Source organism: Pan paniscus, chromosome 13 (assembly GCF_029289425.2).
Source record: "Pan paniscus chromosome 13, NHGRI_mPanPan1-v2.0_pri, whole genome shotgun sequence".
NCBI lineage: Eukaryota > Metazoa > Chordata > Mammalia > Primates > Hominidae > Pan > Pan paniscus.
Window position 1 is genome coordinate 110,865,082 of NC_073262.2, and position 21,374 is coordinate 110,886,455.

The 21,374-nt window shown below is 42.0% G+C and overlaps 1 protein-coding gene, 1 long non-coding RNA gene and 1 pseudogene across 18 annotated transcripts in view; 2 read left to right on the plus strand and 1 right to left on the minus strand.

Moving 5' to 3' along the window:
* Nucleotides 1-14: 14 nt before the first annotated feature.
* On the plus strand, nt 15-945 carry LOC117979452 (uncharacterized). 2 transcript variants are annotated; one of them, XR_010109412.1, is made up of 2 exons: nt 15-130; nt 679-945. It is a non-coding gene; the product is annotated as an uncharacterized LOC117979452 (long non-coding RNA). The 2 variants fall into 2 exon arrangements; XR_004670307.1 differs by lacking the exon at nt 15-130 and adding an exon at nt 303-433.
* Nucleotides 946-10,791: 9,846 nt separating this feature from the next.
* PIKFYVE (phosphoinositide kinase, FYVE-type zinc finger containing) overlaps nt 10,792-21,374 on the plus strand; it is a 92,617-nt gene continuing 82,034 nt past the window's right edge. For 3 of the 16 annotated variants that reach the window (XM_055109038.2, XM_034954980.3, XM_055109043.2), the window contains exons 1-4: nt 10,968-11,153; nt 16,253-16,433; nt 18,331-18,480; nt 18,767-18,799. In XM_055109038.2, coding sequence (XP_054965013.1) covers nt 16,262-16,433; nt 18,331-18,480; nt 18,767-18,799 — 355 coding nt within the window. In that variant the 5' untranslated portion in view covers nt 10,968-11,153; nt 16,253-16,261. Of the gene's footprint in view, nt 11,154-16,091; nt 16,434-18,330; nt 18,481-18,763; nt 18,800-21,374 lie in introns of those variants that run through there. The other 13 variants (XM_008974279.5, XM_034954979.3, XM_055109039.2 and 10 more) reach the window with 7 other exon arrangements.
* On the minus strand, nt 11,536-15,354 carry LOC117979451 (myosin light chain 6B-like; annotated as a pseudogene).

Sequence of the window (21,374 nt, forward strand, 5' to 3'; positions counted from 1 at the left end):
AGTCAGCGAGGGGGCGTGACCACAGTCAAAGATGGAGAATCCTTGGTGCTGCTTTCCCGGTGATCCCGGTGGGGAAAGGGGTTGCTGCCCGGCAGAGATTCAGTCCCGAATCCCGACAGCGAAGAGACTCGTATGCCACCTGCAGGCTGGGGAGCGGGGCGCGCTGGGGCTGCACCACCCCGAACTTTGTAACAATCTAGAGCACCACAGTGTTTCTAGGTCGGCATAAAAGCGAACGGGACAGGGCGCCCCGGGCGGCGGCAGCTTGGCCGGCCCGCTGCCTAGCGCGCCCCCGAGGGGCGGTAATGGAACGTACCTTTGGCTGAAGAAAGAGTGCTCCCGGCCAGCGCGGGGTCGCCTAGGGGGTTCCGCGCTGCCTAATGCAAAGGATGGAAAAGTTACAGAAGCAGTTCCTGACACCACCTATGTCTAGGTCTTTAGAAACTCCATTGATTGTTTGCATTAGAAGATAATGAATGGGATTCTTATTTTCTTTTTTAAGACAGGGCCTTGCTCTGTTGCCCTGGCTGGAGTGCAGTGGAGCGATCACCGCTCACTGCAGCCTTGACTTCCTGGGCTCAAGAGATCCTGCCACCTCAGCCTTCCGAGTAGCTGGGATTACAGGTGCACACAATCACACTCAGCTAATTTTTCTTTCTTTTCTTTTTCCTTTGGTAGAGATGGGTTTCAGCAGCCCAGGCTGGTCTCGAACTCCTGGACTCAAGTGATTGGCCCTCCTCGGCCTCCCAAAGTCCTGGGATTACAAGCGTGAGCCACCATGCTCAGTTGGCAGGGGATTATCTGTGATCCAGTGAAGTTGGACTAGAGATGTGAAGCCTTAGAAAACGGTGGATTGAAAAAAGAATTTTGGTCTCCTCCAGAGATTATATTTTGTGTGTTCATTACTCTCAAAAACATGAAAATAAAGAGTATTTTATATTGTGATTTGTAGGACAATAGCATGCTTGTATATTGCTGCCCAGAATTTAATGCTCCAATATTTATTTATTTATTTATGAGACAGAGTCTTGCCCTGTCACTCAGGCTGGTGCAGTCTCGGCTCACTGCAATTTCCGCCTCCTGGGTTCAAGTGATTCTCCTCTTTCAGCTTCCCAAGTAACTGGGACTACAGGTGTGCCACCATGCTAAGCTAATTTTTGTATTTAGTAGAGATGATGTTGCACCATGTTGGCCAGGTTGGTCTCGAACTCCTGACCTCAAGTGATCTGCCTGCCTCGGCCTCCCAAAGTGCTGGGATTACAGGCGTGAGCCACCGCGCCCAGCCTCCAAAATTTATTTTAAAAAATTATCTCTAACATTGAATTAGTACATTATTCTTTGAAGATAAACTGATCTACGTGGTACTACTCAAGATGCACTTTGGACACCAGAGGGCACTGGTATTTTTCCCGAGAGAAAAGAAAAAAGCACACACCTTGTCAACTTGGTTTTTGAGGTGGCTTAAGGGATATTGGCAGCCACCTCCATTTATTCCTGTAGAACTGTTTAGAGAGGTATATGAGCTTTTTGAAGGGGGTCTGACCCTCCACACCTGTGGGTATTTCTCATTAGGTGGAGCCGAGAGACTGAGAAAAGAAATAAGACACAGAGACAAAGTATATAGAAAGAACAGTGGGCCCAGGAGACTGGCGCTCAACGTGCAAGGACCCGCACCAGCGCTGGTCTCTGAGTTCCCTCAGTATTTATTGATCACTATTTTTACTATCTTGGCGAGGGGAGTGTGGCAGGGCAACAAGGTGATGGTGGGGAGAAGGTCAGCAGGAAACATGTGAGCAAAGGAATCTGTATCATGAATAAGTTCAAGGAAAGGGACTACGCCTGGATGTGCACATAGGCTAGATTTATGTTTCACTTTACACAAACATCTCAGTGTAGCAAAGAGTAACAGAGCAGTATTGCTGCCAGCATATCTCCCCTCCAGCCACAGAGCAGTTTTCTCCTATCTCAGAATAGAACGAATGGTCAGCTTTACACTGAGACATTCCATTCCCAGGGACCAGCAGGAGACAGAAACCTTCCTCTTAACTGCAAAGAGGCCTCCCTCTTTCACTACTCCTCCTCAGCACAGACCCTTCACGGGTGTCAGGCTGGGGGATGTAAGGACTTTCCTTTCCGACAAGGCCATATCTCAGGCTGTCTCAGTTGCGGGAAAGCTTGGACAATACGCAGAGGTCCCTGCGGCTTTCCACAGTGCATTGTGTCCCTGGTTAATAGAGAATGGAGAATGGTGATGACTTTTACTAGGCATACTGCCTGCAAACATACTGTTAACAAGGCACATCCTGCACAGCCCTAAATCCATTAAACCTTGATTCAATACAGCACATGTTTCTGTGAGCACAGGGTTGGGGCTAAAGTTACAGATTAACAGCATCTCAAAGCAGAATAATTTTTCTTAGTACAGATCACAATGGACTTTCTTATGTCTTCCATTTCTACATAGACACAGTAACAATCTGATCTCTCTTTCTTTTCTCCACTGTTAATTTTCATCTTGAATCTGATGCCCTAAGACACCTGAGACCGTAATTACTTTATATTATATCAGGTTCACATTGCTTATTACCCCTTTCTCACTACCAAAAGTAAGCATTCATATCCATTCTTGTTCCCAAAACAATGTAGGGCAGCCATAAAAACACATCAAATATAGCACAATAAAAACATTGACTATAATTGAGAAAAATAAGGTTAAAAAATGAATAGCTATAGGATGTTATATAGAACCAAGGCAAATTCAATCATCAAACATGTTAAATCAAATCCTAAACACTTGCTAGAGATGGCTGCAAATTTGGCTTTAAGCCAATGTAGTAGTAAAGGTGGCAGTTATTGGAGTCTCAGCATCTAAAACAGTGTTTCCTAAGCCAGTAATGGAGGAGTTCATTTTCCACTGAAAAATTTGGCCGGGTGCAGTGGCTCAAGTCTGTAATCTCAGCACTTCGGGAGGCCAAGGCAGGAAGATTGCTTGAGGCTAGGAGTTTGCAACCAGCCTGGGCAACATAGGGAGACCCTCTTTATACAAAACAAACAAACAAACAAACAAACAAAAATTAGACAGGCAAGATTGCACCTACAGTTCTACTTACCTGGGAGGCTGAAGTGGGAGGATCACTTGAGCCCAAGAATTCAAGGCTGCAGGCTCCAGTAAGCTATAATTGCACCACTGCACTCTAACTGGGGCAACCAAGCGAGATCCTATCTCTTAAAAAAATTATTTTTCAGATCCCTAGGATTGACATTAAAATATTGCTATAAATATGCATAAAACTAGATATATGCTCCTTAGGCTGACAGCTCATACAACTGTAAAATAAAAAAATTTATAGATAAAATGACTAGAAAGAAAAGTAGAAAACAACACATTACCATTAATATCACTTAAATACAACAAATAACATTTAGCTGAAATTAAATTACTTCTTGAAATGGGAAGATGAAGCTCACTGGTTATGTGAACTTTTTTTTTTTTTTTTTTGAGACAGAGTCTCGCTCTGTCGCCCAGGCTGGAGTGCAGTGGCACAATCTCAGCTCACTGCAAGCTCCACCTCTCGGGTTCACGCCATTCTCCCGCCTCAGCCTCCCGAGTAGCTGGGACTACAGGCACCCACTACCACGCCTGGCTAATTTTGTTTTTGTATTTTTAGTAGAGACGGGGTTTCACCATGTGAGCCAGGATGGTCTCGATCTCCTGACCTCGTGATCCACCAGTGTTGGCCTACCAAAGTGCTGGGATTACAGGCGTGAGCCACCGCACCTGGCCATGTGCACGTTCTTTTTTACATAGCCAGCCTATTTTACTGGATGACATATGATGGTTCATTTAGCCCAGCACCCCTCTCTATTTGGTTAATATTTCATGTGTTGACATCATTTGTCTTTCATTTAGCCAGTAAAAGAATCTGAGTATTTTAATAGTCTGGCCCCAAATACTGTTATAAACACAAATGGAAACACAGGCCATGAAATTTCTGTAAGCATTTGGTTTTGACACACTCATCCAGATAACGGGATTCTCATAAATATTCTAATGTGGTTGTATTTTCATTTTGATTATCTAAAAAAAACTGAGGTAGAATGAATAGAGCTTGGTCATTGATTGTCCATGAAGATTACGAGAGAGACAACGGCAAAAGGGAATTCTGAATTTGGAGTTTGGGAGATAAGGTGCAGTTCAACAAAGAAGGAATATACATAGAGTCACAGATCTGATGGCCAAGATCATGGGTTAAGTTTAAGGTTTCTTAACTTTGCGATGCCATGGGACAGCAAGATGATGTCCAGGAGGCAGTTGGCCTCATCTGCAGTTCAGAAAGGGTGGGCTGGAGAAAGAAATTTGGGAATCTTTAGCATGTGTTGATAACAGTTGAAGACAGAGTATATATTATCTAGGACTTCAAAGTAAGGAGAAAAGTCAATCTCAGTGAGAACTCTGAGGGACACTTACATCTTAAAGGTCAGGTAGAGGAAAAGGAGCCCCCACAAAGAGAATGAGAAGGAGAGTCTGGGGGTTAACAAAGAATCAGCAGAGCCTGATGTCATAGAAGCCAACAGACAAGAAAGTTTTCAAAAAAGAGGGAGTACTACAGAGAGATTAAAAAAAAAAGACAGGGTCTGAAAATAATTTTGGCAAAAGGAAGACCTCTTGAATGCACTTTTAGTAAAAAGGCTCTATGAGGATGAAGAAGATAGAAGTGGAATGGTTCTATGAGGATCAGAAGATAGAAGCCATACTACAGGGGACTGAAGCATGAATGGGGGGTATGGAAAGGGAGACAAGAAAACCTTTTCAAGAAGGTTGATTGTAAAGTGATTTTTTTATTTTTGATACGGAGTCTGGCTCTGTCACCCAGGCTGGAGTGCAGTGGCACGATCTTGGCTTACTGCAACCTCCACCTCTACGGTTCAAGTGATTCTCCTGCCTCAGTCTCCTGAGCAGCTGGGATTACAGGCGCGGGCCACCACGCCTGGCTAATTTTTGTATTTTTAGCAGAGATGGGGTTTCACCATATTGGCCAGGCTGGTCTTGAACTCCTGACCTCAAGTGATCTGCCCGCCTTGGCATCCCCAAATGTTGGGATTACAGGCGTGAGCCACCACGCCTGGCGGAAAAATGCTTTTAAAAGACTTAGTCAACATACTATTGATGCCTACATATTTTAAAAAATCATTTGTATTACTTCCATGTTGGTTAATGGATTTGATTATATTGCTTTCATGTCATTTGTGTTGGTTTGTACTGGATGTTTCCTTTTTGTTTCTTTAATGTTTAAATGGCTGTGACAAATGTCTGTATCTTACTTTTTTAAAACACAGATCAATTCTTTGGGCTAGATTGCTAGAATGGGAATTATTAGATCATGAAGTATAAATATATTTAAGGTGCTTGTTAAATCCACCAAATCATTTTCTAGGGGGGAATATACCAATTTATATTTTCATATGCAGTGTAAGAGAGTGCTAACTTTATTGCATCCTAGCTGGAACTTAGTTTCATAATTTTTACAAACATGTCTGCATCCCTACTAAAAGGAATTGGTGCTCCTTTGAGAGCTGATTGATTCTAGGCCCGGGGCAGGGAAAGTTCAAGATGAGCCTGCTGGGTCAAAAAGTAAGGAAGTGCTCTCAACAAATTAGGTATAGCAAGAATATGCCTCAACACAATAAAGGTTATATATGATAAACCAACAGTTAACATCATTTCAACAGTAAAAAAGAGCTTTTCCTCTAAGGTCAGGAACACGACCAGGACATGCACTCTTGCCACTTCTATTTAACATAGTACTAGAAGTCCTAGTCAGGGCAATTAGGCAAAAGAATGAAATAAAAGGCATCCAAATTGAAAAGGAAGAAATTAAATTGTACCTGTTTGCAGATGACATGATTTTTTTTTTTTTCTTTTTTTTTTCAGAGACAGAGTGTTACTCTGTCACCCAGGCTGGAGTGCAGCAGTGAGATCTTGACTCACTGCAACCTCTGCCTCCTGGGTTCAAGAAATTCTCCTGCCTCAGCCTGAGTAGCTGGGACTACAGGCATGCGCCACCATGCCTGGCTCATTTTTGTATTTTTAGTAGAGATGGGGTTTCAGCATGTTGGCCAGGCTGGTCTCGAACTCCTGACCTCATGATCTGCCCACCTCTGCCTCCCAAAGTGCTGGGATTACAGGCGTGAGCCACCACACCTGGCAGGTTACATGATCTTATACATAAAAAACCCTAAAGACTGCACCAAAAAACTATTAGAATAATCAAATTTAGTAATGTTGTAGGATATAAAATCAGTATACAAAAATGAGTACTGTTTCCAAATATTAACAGTGAACTATCTGAAAGAGAAATCAATAAAACACTTCTATTTGCAATAGCTACAAAAATATATTAAAATACTTAGAAATAAATACGGGCCAGGTATGGTGGCTCACACCTGTAATCCCAGCACTTTGGGAGGCCAAGGCGGGTGAAGCACGAGGTCAGGGGTTTGAGACCAGCCTGGCCAACATGGTGAAACCCCGTCTCTACCAAAAATACAAAAAAAATTAGCTGGGCGTAGTGGCGGGCACCTGTAATCCCAGCTACTCAGAAGGCTGAGGCAGGAGAATCGCTTGAACCTGGGAGGCGGAGGTTGCAGTGAGCCAAGATGGCCCCACTGCACTCCAGCCCGGGTGACACAGTGAGACTCCATCTCAAAAAAAAAAAAAAAAAAAAAAAAAAAGAAATAAATTTAACAGAAGTAAAAGACCCGCACACTGAAACCTATAAAACATTGATGAAAGAAACTGAAGAAGACAGAAATAAATAAAAAGACATCTCATGTTTATGGGTTGAAAGAATTAATATTGTTAAAATGTCCAAAGTGATCCACAGATTCAATGCAATCCCTATAAAAATTCCAATGACTTTTTCGCACAGCTAGAAAAAAAACTCTAAAATTCCTATGGAATGACAAAAGAGGCTGAATAGCTAAAGAAATCTTGAGCAAAAAGAACAAAGCTAGAAGCATCATACTGCTTGATCTCAAAATACACTACAAAGCTACAGTAATCAGAACAGCATGGTACTGGCAGAGAAACAAACCAACTGAACAGAATAAAGAGTCTATCAGTTAATAGGATTGCTCATTTTTTAAAAAAAATAAAAAGTGAAAAAAAGAATAAAGAGTCCAGAAGTAAATCTACCCATTTACAGTCAATTGTTCAATAAGGGGCCAAGAATACACAATAGGGAAAGGATATTCTCTTCAATAAGTAGTAATGGGTAAATGGGATATCCATATGCGGGAGAATGAAATTAGAGGCTTATCTCATACCATATATAATAATCAACTCAAATAAATTGAAGATGTATGTGTACCACCTGAAACTGTAAAAAATGAGAGGGAAAAGCTCCACGACATTGGTCTGAGTAGTGATTTTTTAGATATGACCCCAAAAGCACAGGCTACAAAAGCCAAATAGACAAATGGGATTACATAAAACTGAAAAGTTTCTACAGAGCAAGGGTTACAATCGACAGACTGAAGAGACAACACAGAACAGGAGCAAATATTTGCCAGCCATACATCTGATAAAGGGATAATATCCAAAATATATAAGGAACTCAAACAACTCAATAGTAAGAAAGCAAATAATCTGATTATAAAATGGGCAAAGGATGTGAATAGACATTTCTCAAAAGAGGACATACAAATGGCCAACAGGTATATGAAAAAAAAAGTTCAACATAATTAATCATCAGACAAATGCAAATTAAAACCACAATGAGAGATATCACTTCACACCTATTACAATGGCTATATCAAAAAGACAAAAGATAACAAGATTGGAGAGAAAATAGAGAAAAGGAAACCCTTGCACACTGTTGGTAGAATGCAAATTAGTACAGCCATTATGGAAAACAGTATGGAAGTTGCCAAAAAATTTAAAAATAAAACTATCATGTGATCCAGCCATCCCACTACAGGGTATATATCCAAAGGAAATAAAATCACTATTTTTTCTTTTATTGAAATTAAAAAAAATCTTTTTATAGAGATGGGGTCTTGCTATGTTGACCAGGCTGGTGTTGAACTCCTGGCTTCAAGCAATCCTTCCATCTTAGCCTCCCAAAGTGCTAGGATTACAGGCGCGAGCCACCGTGTCCAGACAAAATCACTATTTTTAAGAGGTATCTGCACTCCCATCTTTATTGCAGCATTATTCACAATAGCCAAGATATGAAATCAACCTAAGTGTCCATCAATGAACAACTGAATAAGGAAAACGTGGGGCTGGGCACTGTGGCTCACGCCTGTAATCCCAGCACTTTGGGAGGCTGAGGCAGGTGGATCACGAGGTCAGGGGTTCAAGACCAGTCTGGCCAAGACAGTGAAACCCCGTCTCTACTAAAAATACAAAAATTAGCCAGGTGCAGTGACAGGCGCCTGTAATCCCAGCTACTCGGGAGGCTGAGGCAGGAGAATAGGGGTGGGGTGGAGGTGGGGGGGGGGTTGGGGCAGAGGGCGGAGATTGCAGTGAGCCCAGATCGCACCACTGTACTCCAGCCTTGGTGACAGACTCCATGTCAAAAAAATAAAATAAAATGTGGTATATATGTACTGTGGAACATTATTCAGCCTTAAAAAATAAGGAATTTCTGTCTTTTGTGACAACATGGATGAACCTGGGGACATTATGTTAAGTGAAATAAGCCAGACACAGAAATATACCACAAGATCTCATATATATGGAAATTAAAAATGTTGAACTCATAGAAGTAGTGGATAGAATGGTGGTTGCAAGGGGTAAGGGGTGGCGGAGAGAGAAAAAGAACAAAAAGTAAGATGTGCTCAAAAGGTAATGGAGGCATGTCAAATGGACTCAGGAGTCTGCTGGAAGGGGCTCACACCAGGCAAGGCGGGGACACCTGGAGCACAGAAATGAATAGTGGCAATATAACATGTTGGAAAAAAATGAGTCCAAAGTCACACTAACCAATATAAAGAAAGAAAGAAAAAGATGGAACACTATTAGTTGCAGTAAAATTCAACTAATACATATAGAGGAATAGAAGTATGATATCATCGAACAATAATTGATTCAGCAAGAATCGTAAATCTGTGCTTGAATGAAAGTTTTTGAGGAGGATATATACACAGACAAATAATCTCTCTACAGATAAAATTCATCTGGAATTAATTTTGGATGTCTAGTGTGAAGTGAGAATCTAAAATGATTTCTTTTGCAAAAACAGTAGCCCAGTTTTCAATCTCTTTTCCACAGAAATTAAACTGTAAGCTAATATAGATATTAGACGGTAAGCTTCTTGAGGACATGGACTGTGTAATGTTCACATATATTTTTATTTTTTAGGCTAGTCAAGTGAAGCAGTGGGATATGTTCATAATTTTATCCTTAGTGTAGTGCTTCTATAACTAACACACTGCAGGTTAAATTAGGGACTCAAAAGTATTTGCGGAGTGCACTTTTTTTTTTTTTTTTAAACCATAGATGGAGTTTCTACATACACTGCAGTCGTCGTGGCTGGGCAATTTATTCTTTTCATATGATCTCTGTACCTATTTCATACTTTATTGTAGGTTTATGAAATATTAACATATGGTGATAATTACGAGGGCCTTTTTTGCTTATCTTAAATTAAAAAAAAATTTTTTTTAAAGGAAGGCAGAGACTTGAGCATCTTTATGGGCTGAGGAGGCAGAGTCATTGGAAAAGGGGAGGTTGCAGATACGGTGCAAGCTCCCAGACAGGAGAGGGTGAATTGGGGGCCAAAAGGATTGAGCTGGGGAAGAAGAGGCCCCTTCCTCAGAGAGATGAGGGAGAAAGGCAGACCAGGGCAGATGTGGATGTAGGTAAATGTTGTGGTGGGTGGGGAATTAGGTTGTTAAGGGTCACGCCCAGATACCTTAGGATTTTTCACGTGGGTATAAAATATGATTCTCTGATGAGAATGATGGTCAAGGTAATGTGGGGGTCGTGGGGGTGGTCTGACGCAGCAGTAATAAGGAATGGGAGAAGCTGACTACAGACTCCCAGAAAGATTGCTGAAGGGCCCAGCTGAGGATGGTGACTGGGATTTGCACTGGACTCAACCTGCAGGTTTCGATTGTGCTTTCCAACTCCAGGAAAACTGGGCTGGGATTTGACAAAACTCTTGAGGAAAAGGACTCACAGAATTTAAAACTGCATTTCCCTTTAGGTTTCGTCTGCTTTCCATCCTCCCCTACCAAGCCCCAGAACTGCGGCGAGCATGTTTTCTGCAGTTAACTGCACTGCGCTCTCAGCAGGACAGAAATGACGAATAACTCTAGCCAAGCTGAGCAAGATAGGGCTTGGGCTTGGTAACTTTATTTGCATCAGCATTTGCAACACAACACCTAAATGAAAAAATTAACTATAAAGCCGACATCACTTACTCTGGGTCAGGGAACTGTGCCATTCGCTTTAAGTGCATTTACTTAATCTCAAAAAAGTATTAAGAAGTGAGTCCTTTTATTAATCCGACTTTACACACCAGAGGTCTAAGGCCTAAATAAATGAGCAATTTGCTTAAGATCATATGGCTGGTTATTGGTGGAGTCATGCAAGTCTGGAAACAGAGTCATCGCTAACTCCGGTTCAGTGCTACACGAGTGAACTGTCTACAACAAAGCAATAACATATTATGAGTGCCCACAGTATCGAACACATACGGTAACCGCAGTCCAGCCAGCACCCCTGCAGAGCCCAGAGCACCAAGCACTCATCCGTTGACCCCGCATGCGTGACGCTCACGCGCCCAGTCCCCGGGGCTTCTTCCAGGAAGGCTGAAGCGGCCTAATCTCGGCCAAAAGATCAGGACGACTCGATCTGGGCTGGACTCCTTCTGCCTGAGCATCTGATCCGAGCGTCAGCCGGGCTGGGAGGAGCCGGCTCCCGGGAAAGATTTCGGATTGGGGGACAGGAAAACAGCGGGCGGAGTCTTGGGGGGGGGAAGCGAGAAGCCGCATCAACCATGTAAGCAGCTTCGCTTCCTGCCGCAACCGTCCGCGGCCTGAGGAGCCCACCGCCGCTCTCGGGGGCCGACTTCCGGGGGCTGAGCCGTTGAAGCGGAGGCTGGGGTCGGGGGCAGCCGGCGCGGCCGGGGCAGGAGGCGCAGGTAAGGGAGGGGGCCTGGAGCTTGGCCGGCTGGGGCTCAGCATGGGAAGGAGGCCGGTGTGGGGAGCTCCTGGGCCAGAGCTGAGGTGAAAGTGAGAACCAGGGCTCCGCAGTCGGGGGCTAGGGCCTGGCTGCGGCTGAGCAAGGAAGGGCAGAGAATCTGGCATTAGAATTAGCTTGTCCTCCCTGTTCCCCGGCTGCCTGGTCTGGCGAGTGGGGACGGAAGCCGGGTGGGGCCCTTGAGATTTCCTTGGAAACATTTGAAGTTCCTTTGCCTCTCTCTCGACCCTTACGCCTGAACTTAATTAGGAGGGGAAGAGTACAGTTACTTTTCCCTCTGAGTGCATGAGTTCTGAGTTTGTCAGAGGCGCATCCGTAGGCTGGAAAAGAAAGTTCATGAGCTGCAGAAACGATACCAACCGTGGGGGTTCAAATATGTGTTTGTCTTTTTAAATGCTTGCCTCTGCTATTTGAGACGATTCCATTTCAACTTAGGTTTTGGAGTCTCTTGAGGAGGAGCATTATTTCCCAATTAGTGTTTACCCTTTGCTTAGAATGTTCCCAACAAAAGGATGAGAATGGAATGTGTTGGAAACTTTTAGGACTTAGGGGTTTTCTGCCCAATCAGAGGTTATTCCTAAGACAGTCAAGAAATATAAGAAGTGCTAGAATTCTGTATAAAGCAAGTTATTCGTGTGTATCTGATGTGTATACATGATTCATTATCTACTATTGATGCAGTGCATCCTGTGTTGTAAAATATGTCCAGTGTTGACAATAGAGGTAGTCGCTTGGTATAATGTACTTATTTCTGATTTATTTGAGCCCCTTTTTTTGGCACTCCAAAACTCCCACTCTGTCAGTTTTCTTACAGAAAATGTTCTTTCTTTTGTGTTTGTGACAAAGACTGTGTAGGTTAAATCTCTTCTGTGGAGCAAGGCTAATTTCCTATGTTCTCCCTTTTTCTGCTTTCTGGATCGTGCTCTGGTTTTCCTTTAGGCGTGTTGGTCAAAAATTGAACAAGAAATCTTTGTTGATAGAAGCTAACATTTCCAGTATTCAGCTTTCCTAAATTATTACATTTCCAGTTTTTTTTTTTTTTTTTTTTGGAGAGACAGAGTCTCGCTCTGTCCCCCAGGTTGGAGTGCAGTGGCGCGATCTCCGCCGACTGCAACCTCCTCCTCCCAGGGTTCAGGCGATTCTCCTGCCTCAGCCTCCTGAGTAGCTAGATTGCAGGCGCGCGACACCACACTCGGCTAATTTTTGTATTTTTAGAGGAGACGGGGTTTCACCATGTTAGCGAAGCTGGTTTTGAATTCCTGACCTCAGGCGATTCACCCGCCTCGGCCTCCCAAGGTGCTGGGATTACAGGCGTGAGCCACCGGGCGGGGGTCTCCCTCCCTCGGCCAGGCTGGAGTGAAGTGGTGTGATCTCGGCTCACTGCAGTCTCCGCCTCCCAGGCTCAAGGGATTCTCCTGCCTCGGCCTCCCAAAGTGCTGGGATCACAGGTGTGAGCAGCCACGTCCGGCCTTTACTGACTGGCTTCTGATAGTTTGTAGTAGGTCTGCATATATTAGTAGCCTTAATTAGAAATGGTGAAGTATTGGTGATATATCAGAAGGCTTTGGGTAGGTAGGTTAATAGGACTGATTACCACTCAGGAAAGAGTCCTAATTTATATTTTAAAGCGTTGTTAAGCTGCTAAAGAGTGAGAGTTATAAGATAATTTTTTCAGGGCCCTAGTGTCATTATGTAATTATTAGGGTTAACTATATGATTGGGTTTATATTTCAGAGACTACACTTGCTAAGTGTTTTCATGGGATTTTTTATCTTCTTATTTCCAAAGCCGAGTATAATTTTTATGTAGATAACCTTTAGAAGTAATTCTAAGACTCTTTAGGCAGAATGCCATCTCTGCCTCTGACATTACTTGTGTCAAAGTAGAATGTAGGCTGTTTTCCAGGGGTGGTTGTTACGGCCATCACATTATCGTTTCTCTCCAGAGCTCTTTTTTTTTTTTTCCCCCTAAATAAAATAGAGATGAAGTCTCGCTATGTTGACTAGGCTGGTCTGGAACTCCTGGCCTCAAGCGATCCTCCCGTCTCAGCCTCCTAAAGTGCTGGGATTACAGATATGAGGCCACAGTGCCTGGCCTCTTTTTTTCTTTTAATATAAAAAAAACACAAACTTTTTTTTTGAGTGTATACTTATTCAGTTATCAGCTTACTTCCCAACACTTTTTGCTGAATTGTCATGACACTTCAGAAGGATTGTTGATGATTATTCTCAGTGGAAGATATTAGAAACCTTCCTTTCCCTTCTTCTTCCTTTTCTCCTTCCTCTTTCCTTCCCCTTCCTCTTCCTCTTTTTCTTCCCCCCCCAATAAACATGTATTGGCAAAATTCTGTTTAAGTCAGTGGTTTCATTTCTGCCTTAATTTATTAATTAAATTATTGATCAGACAAAGCCTTAAGTAGTTAGAGAACGCGGATAGGCTAAAAGGGAAGTGTGAAGAGCTACAAAAGTAATTTTGATTTAGGTAATACTTTTGGGGTGAGACTTGGGGTATAGTGACAGTTCTACTAATGCCTGTGTGAACCCCAAGAAAGTTGTTTTAGGTTCAGAGTACCTTGGTTGCCTCAAAGGTAAAATGTCATAAAGCCAGCTGTGTGTGCCTTCCAGGATTGTAAGAGTAAAATGAGATGGTAGCTATGATTTTGAATGTGAAAAGCATTTTACCAAGACTGTAATGTCCTCTTTGTAAAGTGGAGACTAGATTATAAACTATAGTATATATATTGTTTTCTCCAAGGGAGGAACCTTGTCTTTATTTTGAAACAGTAGGTAGCCTCCTGGTGGCTGGAACATGCTTCTGCCTGCGGGGGCCCGTTGTCTGGGCCCTAGGGATCTACAGAGCTCAGTAGGCTTAGGAAGTGTTTCAGGAAGGCCTCCTAGTTGATGCTGTCCTCATGTCCTGCCAGAACAGTCTCCATCTCCTCCTCAGCCATCTTCCCTCCCAGGGTGGTGAGGACTTGTCTGAGCTCTGCTCCCGTGACTTTGCTGTTCCCCTCCTTGACTAACACATGAAGCCCCTCCAAGTAGTCCTCATATGTGCCTTGGTTCTGCTTCTTGGCTGCTGCCTGGAGCATGGGCAGGAAAGTCTTGAAGTCCACATGCCGGGACTTCAGGTCATCACTCTTGGGGTTCCCCAGGACCTTCATCACCTTGGCACTGGTGAGGTTCTGGTCCAGGGCCCCCATCATGTCCCCAAACTGGCTGTATGGGATCTTGCCATCCCCCACTCAGTTAAACAGCTTGAAGGCCACCTTGAACTCCTCCAGCTGATCCTTGTTAAACTTGATCACCACTTTGGAGAGATCAACTGGGGGCTCCTTGGTTTTCTCAGGGGCCTGGGGGATGGGATAGCTGGCTCAGCTTTGGTCTTGGCTGGAGGGGCCCATGCTGCTGCTGGCTTGGCAGCACCTTTGGAGGTGGAGGGCCCTGCTGGTTCCTCCCAGAATATCCTTGGGAGGCATGATGTCTGGTGGCCAAAGGACAGTGTGCGGATGGGGGCACCCATCTCTTGCAGGGTCCGTGTCTGGGCCAGACTACAGTATTTTTTTTTTTTTTTTTTTTTTTGTGGATGGAGTTTTGCTCTTGTTGCCCAGGCTGGAGTGCAGTGGCGTGATCTTGGCTCGCTGTAACCTCCGCCTCCTGGGTTCAAGCGATTCTCCTGCCTCAGCCTCCTGAGTAGCTGGGATTACAGGTACCCGCCACCATGTCCAGCTAATTTTTGTATTTTTGGTAGAGATGGGGTTTCACCATGTTGGCCAGGCTGGTCTCGAACTCCTGACTTCAGGTGATCCGTCCACTTCGGCCTCCCAAAGTGCTGGGATTATAGGTGTGAGCCACCGCGCCTGGCCCAGTCTACATTATTTTAATGATTAGAGTTATCCATGGTTCTTCTCTTTGAAATATAAATCAATATGGCAGAAAATAGTACTTTTCTGTAACTTCCATCTGGTGATGTGGTTAGCTTTATTGCTTTGGTTGAAATATGATTTTTTGGTTATTTAGAAACAAAGCCCTTTAAGAAGGTCTTCATCTTAATGTCTATGAATTGAGGCTTAAAGGGAGGAAAAACCAGGTTCATGTGTTTAGGAGCAAAGATAGTGGGGAACAACTTGTTGATTTGAATAGTTGTCGTAGGTCATGAAGTGTAGCTTGAGGTAATTGTTAAAGTTTTGTAGACATGTCATTAGAGAATGACTTTCATGTCCTCGTCTTAGAAATATAATGATTTTTATATTACTTTTTAAAATATAAAAGTTGAGGCCAGGCATGGTGGCTCATGCCTGTAATCCCAGCACTTTGGGAGGCTGAGGCGGGTGGATTACCTGAAGTCAGGAGTTGGAGACCAGCCTGGCCAACATGGTGAAACCCCATCTCTACTGAAAATACAAAAAATTAACTGGGCGTGGTGACTGCGCGCCTATAGTCCCAGCTACTCAGGAGGCTGAGGCAGGAGGATCACTTGAACCTGGGAGGCGGAGGTTGCGGTGAGCCAGGATCACGCCACTGCACTCCAGTCTGGGCGACAGAGCAAGACTCCATCTCCAAAAAAAAAAAAAAAAAAAAAAGTTGAAATAAGGAAAATAAGACTGAAGAATTTATGTGTGTGTTGTATAACTAGCTTCCCCCCATAACTTTAAAAAGCTGTTGTGTATCCCTTCTTCCGAAACATCTTAAAATGAAAGAGCTAGAAATGATGTGAAAATGCTTATTTTTCTTTCTGCCTGCTCACATTAATGCTTTACCTCCAAATTTTTATTAATTTAAATCTTTTCTATAATTTGAATAGTAATGTTTAAAATTGAGTTGGCTATCAGATCATAGTTGTAGATGATTGGGGCTCTTATGATTTAGATAGCAGTGTTTTCAGTCCTTTGGAATATATGAAGCTAGATTTATTTACTGTTTGTTTTCATAGTCTGACTTTTCACAGAATAGGATTTTCTGGATATTTCGATGCTGTTTGGAATCAACTTTTGAGCTTCCTGAGGAATTTAGATTTTTGCTTGTTTTTTTTGTTTTTCAGACTCATGAAATGGCCACAGATGATAAGACGTCCCCAACACTGGACTCTGCTAATGATTTGCCTCGATCTCCTACTAGTCCTTCTCATCTCACACACTTTAAACCTTTGACTCCTGATCAAGATGAGCCCCCTTTTAAATCAGCTTATAGTTCTTTTGTAAATCTCTTTCGTTTTAACAAAGGTAAGACTTATTAAAGATAAGAGGTTTGATTCAGGTCTGATTGTTTGAAATGCTCCTTTGTCTCCAGTGGCTCACCATGATCATATAGTGGTTAGTACTCTGTTCAGCTTTAATGTTGGGTCTGTAAGAAAGTGAAATATTAACAAGCGATAGCTTTAATCGTAGGTCTCCAGGGTTTACTGCTGAAGAGAAAGCTAGAATTTTCACTGTAATATCATTAATTATTGGTAACTAAAGGTCTGGATTAAAAACTAAATGTTAGGCCAGGCGTGGTGCCTCACACCTGTAATCCCAGCACTTTGGGAGGCTGAGGTGGGTGGATCACGAGGTCAGGAGATCAAGACCATCCTGGCTAACACGGTGAAATCCCGTCTCTACTAAAAATACAAAAAAATTAGCCAGGCATGGTGGCGGGCGCCTGTAGTCCCAGCTACTCAGGAGGCTGAGGCAGGAGAATGGCGTGAACCCAGGAGGCGGGGCTTGCAGTGAGCCGAGATCGCGCGACTGTACTCCAGCCTGGGTGACAGAGCGAGACTCCATCTCAAAAAAAAAAAAAATAAAAATAAAAAACTAAATGTTAAAAGGAGATTTCTTTTAATAGAGAAAGTAGTCGTCTTTTTTTGTTATTCTTTTTTTCTTAATATACTTTAAGTTAGTCCATAGAATGGACTTTGTTCTTTTGGGGGTTAATAGCTAAAATATTTAAAGCAATGAAACTGAAAGGAACAGTACATGGGAGGAAAGGTTTATATTTTTCAAAAATTGGAAGCTGTCAGTAGGCTTCTTGTTGACTTAAAACTGTTAGACTAAGGTGTACATGTAATGACATCAAATGGAAAGATATTTTTAAAATGAGCTCTTTTTAAGTAATATGTCTTTTGCTTGGGACAAGAATTAAAAAACATGGCCTATATCTTTTGTCTTTTGTTTGTCTGTATTACTTGAAGTATGTTAGAAAGTAATTCTTGTTGTTGTATAGAATTTGGAGAGGTTAATAGTGTTAATTAACTCAGTAGAACCTTTAATAATATTAACTGAATTTTATTTATGATCATGTTTAAAGTGCTATGAAAACCCTTTAGTACATTTTTAAGACAATGATACTTAAAAAAAAAAACTATTTTTTAGAAGAGTTTTAGATTCACAGAAAAATTGGGAAGATAGAATTTCCTTATACTCCCATACCCAGTTTTCCTCATATTAACACTTTACATTAGTCTGGTACATTTGTTACAATTAATGAACTGTTATTGATAGATTATTAACTAAATTACGTATTTTATTTAGATATCTTGAGTTTTTACCAGTTGTTCTTTTTATATTCTAGGATCCCATTTGTCATACCACATTACACTTAGTTGTCATAAGACAATAAAATTTCTATTTAGCAAATGTTTATTGGGTACCTCCTTTGTACTGGGAACTGTTTTAATAGTGTAAGGGATCTGTCCAGTAAACAGACCCAAAAAATCCCTGCCTTCATATGAAGCTTGCATTTTGTTTCCTTTAATATGCTCAAGAAATTTCTAATGAAAAGTGAAACAAATAGGAGATCATATATACCAAGGGTGTGATTATTGGCCTGTAATTTTGCCTCCTTCTTTGAATTTTCTTTTTTTAAAATCTAGGCTGGGCACAGTGGCCTGTGCCTGTAATTTCAGCACTTTGGGAGGCTGAGGTGGGAGGATTGCTTGAGGCCAGGAGTTCAATACCAGCCTGGGCAACATAGGGAGAACCTGCTTGTATTTAAAATTAAATAAATGAAAAAGGAAAAAAAAATAATTTTTAGTTACGCATATAATACATGTATACATTATTGCCTGAAAATTTTCATCTACTTCCTTCTCATTGCTGAACTCTCAGTCTTTAAGTAATGCCAAGCATTGCCTTGCTACAGAGAGAGCAGAAGGAGGCCAGGGAGAACAGCAGCCTTTGAGTGGAAGTTGGACCAGCCCTCAGCTCCCTTCGAGGACACAGTCTGTTAGGTCACCCACACCTTATAAAAAGCAGCTTAATGAGGAACTCCAGCGGCGCTCTTCAGCATTAGGTAAAACAGTGTTCTTATTTCATTCCCTTCTATATGCTAGATTTTTCCACAGTCATTGTGTTTCCTAGGTTGTTTATAGCAGGACTTAACTTTCCTGCTATTTGGAATAGTAAGATACTATTTGAAATAGTCAGGTACTGTTTAGAGTAAATAAAACTCTTACCTCGGTAGTGAAAGAATTTATTGACACCTGAAAAAATTCTTAAACGTCTCATTAAACTTTAATTTAGGCAAGGCACAGATTTCTTGACTATTTTTTGATAATTACTTGCTTGGGTTTCAGCAGACAACAGTTTGCAACATCCCAAGGAGAACACAGGTTAGTTTCCACTTTGTGAATGAATTCTGCGTCTGTTCTTGGGGTGCTAGTGAAATGTGATATGCATGCCTCTGGCTGCAGAATTCTGTCAACTCCATTATTGGGCTGCCACTTGCTCTTGGCCTTCTGTCCTTGTTGGGGTGCAAACTGTCAGTGTGGCTGAATAAGCTGAGCTCCTCTCATCTGTCTGTTTTCCATTCTGGTCTACTACACAGTCATCTCCTTCATTTTCATGCTCTTCTGATGATTATGGGCTGGGGATTGGTGTCAGAATTGAGAGATTAGAAAAAGAGAGGTGGTTTATGTTTTATTTCTGTCAGATTTTTCAACTTGGTGGAGTGGTTTGCCTAAGTCAAGGTGACAAAGGAAGTGGGAGGTGGCATGATAGAGGGGAAGGGATGCAGCATTGGGAATTAGATGCCCCAGAACACCAGATCTCGTCTGGTGTGGCTGATCTTCCCCCAGATAGTGGTGGTTGGTAGAAGGATATTTTATTGTGAGTTCAGACTTGGTCAGCCAGAACAAAGAGAAACCGAGCAAAAGAAGAGTTTCTACCCGAGGACTGGCACAGAGCTGGCTGCATCACCTGCACAGGTTTTCTAGGGCAGTGAGCCTCAGCCAGGGTTACATCAGCCATTTGGAGGGAAGAATCAGAAGATGGGGAGTGGGAGAGGGAGAAAGAAAGGAGCTCTCCTTTTATTCCAGATAATCTCTATTTTAACTTTTAACCTCAATAAACTCTCCTTAGCTCTTGAATCTGACTCACAACAACACTCTTTTTGTTGAGGGAGCTGTTTTGACTAAATCCCATGCTGAATTGAGTGTAGGATTTTTTTATTTCTAAAATCAAGTTAGACTAAAATGTAATATTTTAGGAGTTACAAATTGGCAGCCTGCCAAACCTTGCCATTGGTATTATGATCAACTTGAACTTTAGTATCTCCAGGTGGAGCCTTTACTGTCTAGTTTCCTTACTGTCCTTCTCAAGTCTGCTTGATTATTTGATTCTATCTTGAAGGCATTTGAGCTTCAGAAGCCTGGTGTTATTTGGCCAGTCAAGTTCTTTTCCCTATTAAAAGGGCTGTAATTCTATAATTTACTAGCTTTCCGACCTTAGGAAAGTTATTTAATTTTCTAATGTTCATTTTGCAAGAGAAGCAGCTAAGGCTATTTGCCTAAGGGCATAGAGGTAGACCAGATTTTCTCTCTGGGTTTCTTTCATCTTCAGCCAACATCTGTGATTCTCTTGGTTCCAAGAAGGGTCTCACTCATCCTTTTTCAGCGGATGATGCTATTACTACTTTCTTATATTCCTAATTGGCTAAATGCCAGGGACTTCACAAGTTTTTGCCTGCTGCACGGAAGCACAGCCATTATGTTTCCAGTAGCTTCATCTGTCTTCTTTTTCAATTTGTAGATCATGGAGAGTTGTTTTTTGTTTTGAGACTCAAGTTTAGTTATTCTAATACAGTAGCAACACATCTGAGGTATGTGCTAAAATTAAGATATAACTTTATAGAAAGATAAAAGTTGCCAAAGTTTTCTAAAATAGGTACAATTTTGGTAGTTACTTCAGTGATTACATTATCTTGGGAAATTCTTTGTAAACTTTAGATCCCAACCTCTCATTTCTTTGTAATTCTTTTTTTTCCCTCCCAGCCAAAACAGCACCTATCTAGCAAATGGTGAGTTTGAGGAAGATTCAGAGTGGGGTATTTTCCAGTTTACTTTGCCATAGGTTATCAGGTTGATGGGTTTAAGCTAATAGGATGTTCATCCTTTTTGTCAAAACGTCTTTGCTTCATCCTTAGGTTTTGTAACTGCCAGAAATAGGCAGAAACTTGAGTTGTAATTTTGGTCTAAATTAAGGAAATAATAAGTGACAACTTTGGTGGGCATACCCTATTTTGGCCACGAGGCTGGAATTTGGGCTTATTAGTGATAGATTTGGCTTCAGTATTGCTATGTCAGGTATAAATGATCCTTTCCTATTTGGAGCTGCGGGGTTGGGGAAGTGACAGGGAAGGATAGGATTGGAGTTTTAGCAATTTTCTGGCAGTTTTAATTTGCTTGGACATAGGTCAGGTTTTACCATGGCAAAATTTGCCATCCTGGATGTTGTGAAGTCTGTCAGAATCTTTGAAGGCTGGGCTATTAAACTTCTTTCTGATCATCTTCTGTATGAGACTTTGGATATATGGTCTACAGATAGAGACAGAACCGAACTGTTTGATCCTATTGCTTACCTGTTTGACTTTAGAGATCAAGCTAAGTTAACCCTCCTTGATTGCTTTTTCTTCTGCTAAATTTCTAGCACGCATTTATTATAGGTTGGACCAAAGGGCTTAAGGAGTCATTAATGAATTTTGGACCATTTAAGTGATGTTCCCATTCCAGGCCTGAAAACCATCAATGGTCTCAGACAATGCTTCTCTTAGGCAGCCTTGACTCGCTTGTAAAACAGCATTTTACATGAGAAGAAATACTTTCAGTAGCCTCTTACCCTTATAAAGACTTGTTTTAACTCTCAATTCATATAACTGGGTGGGAGAACATAATTATATGCCAACAATAA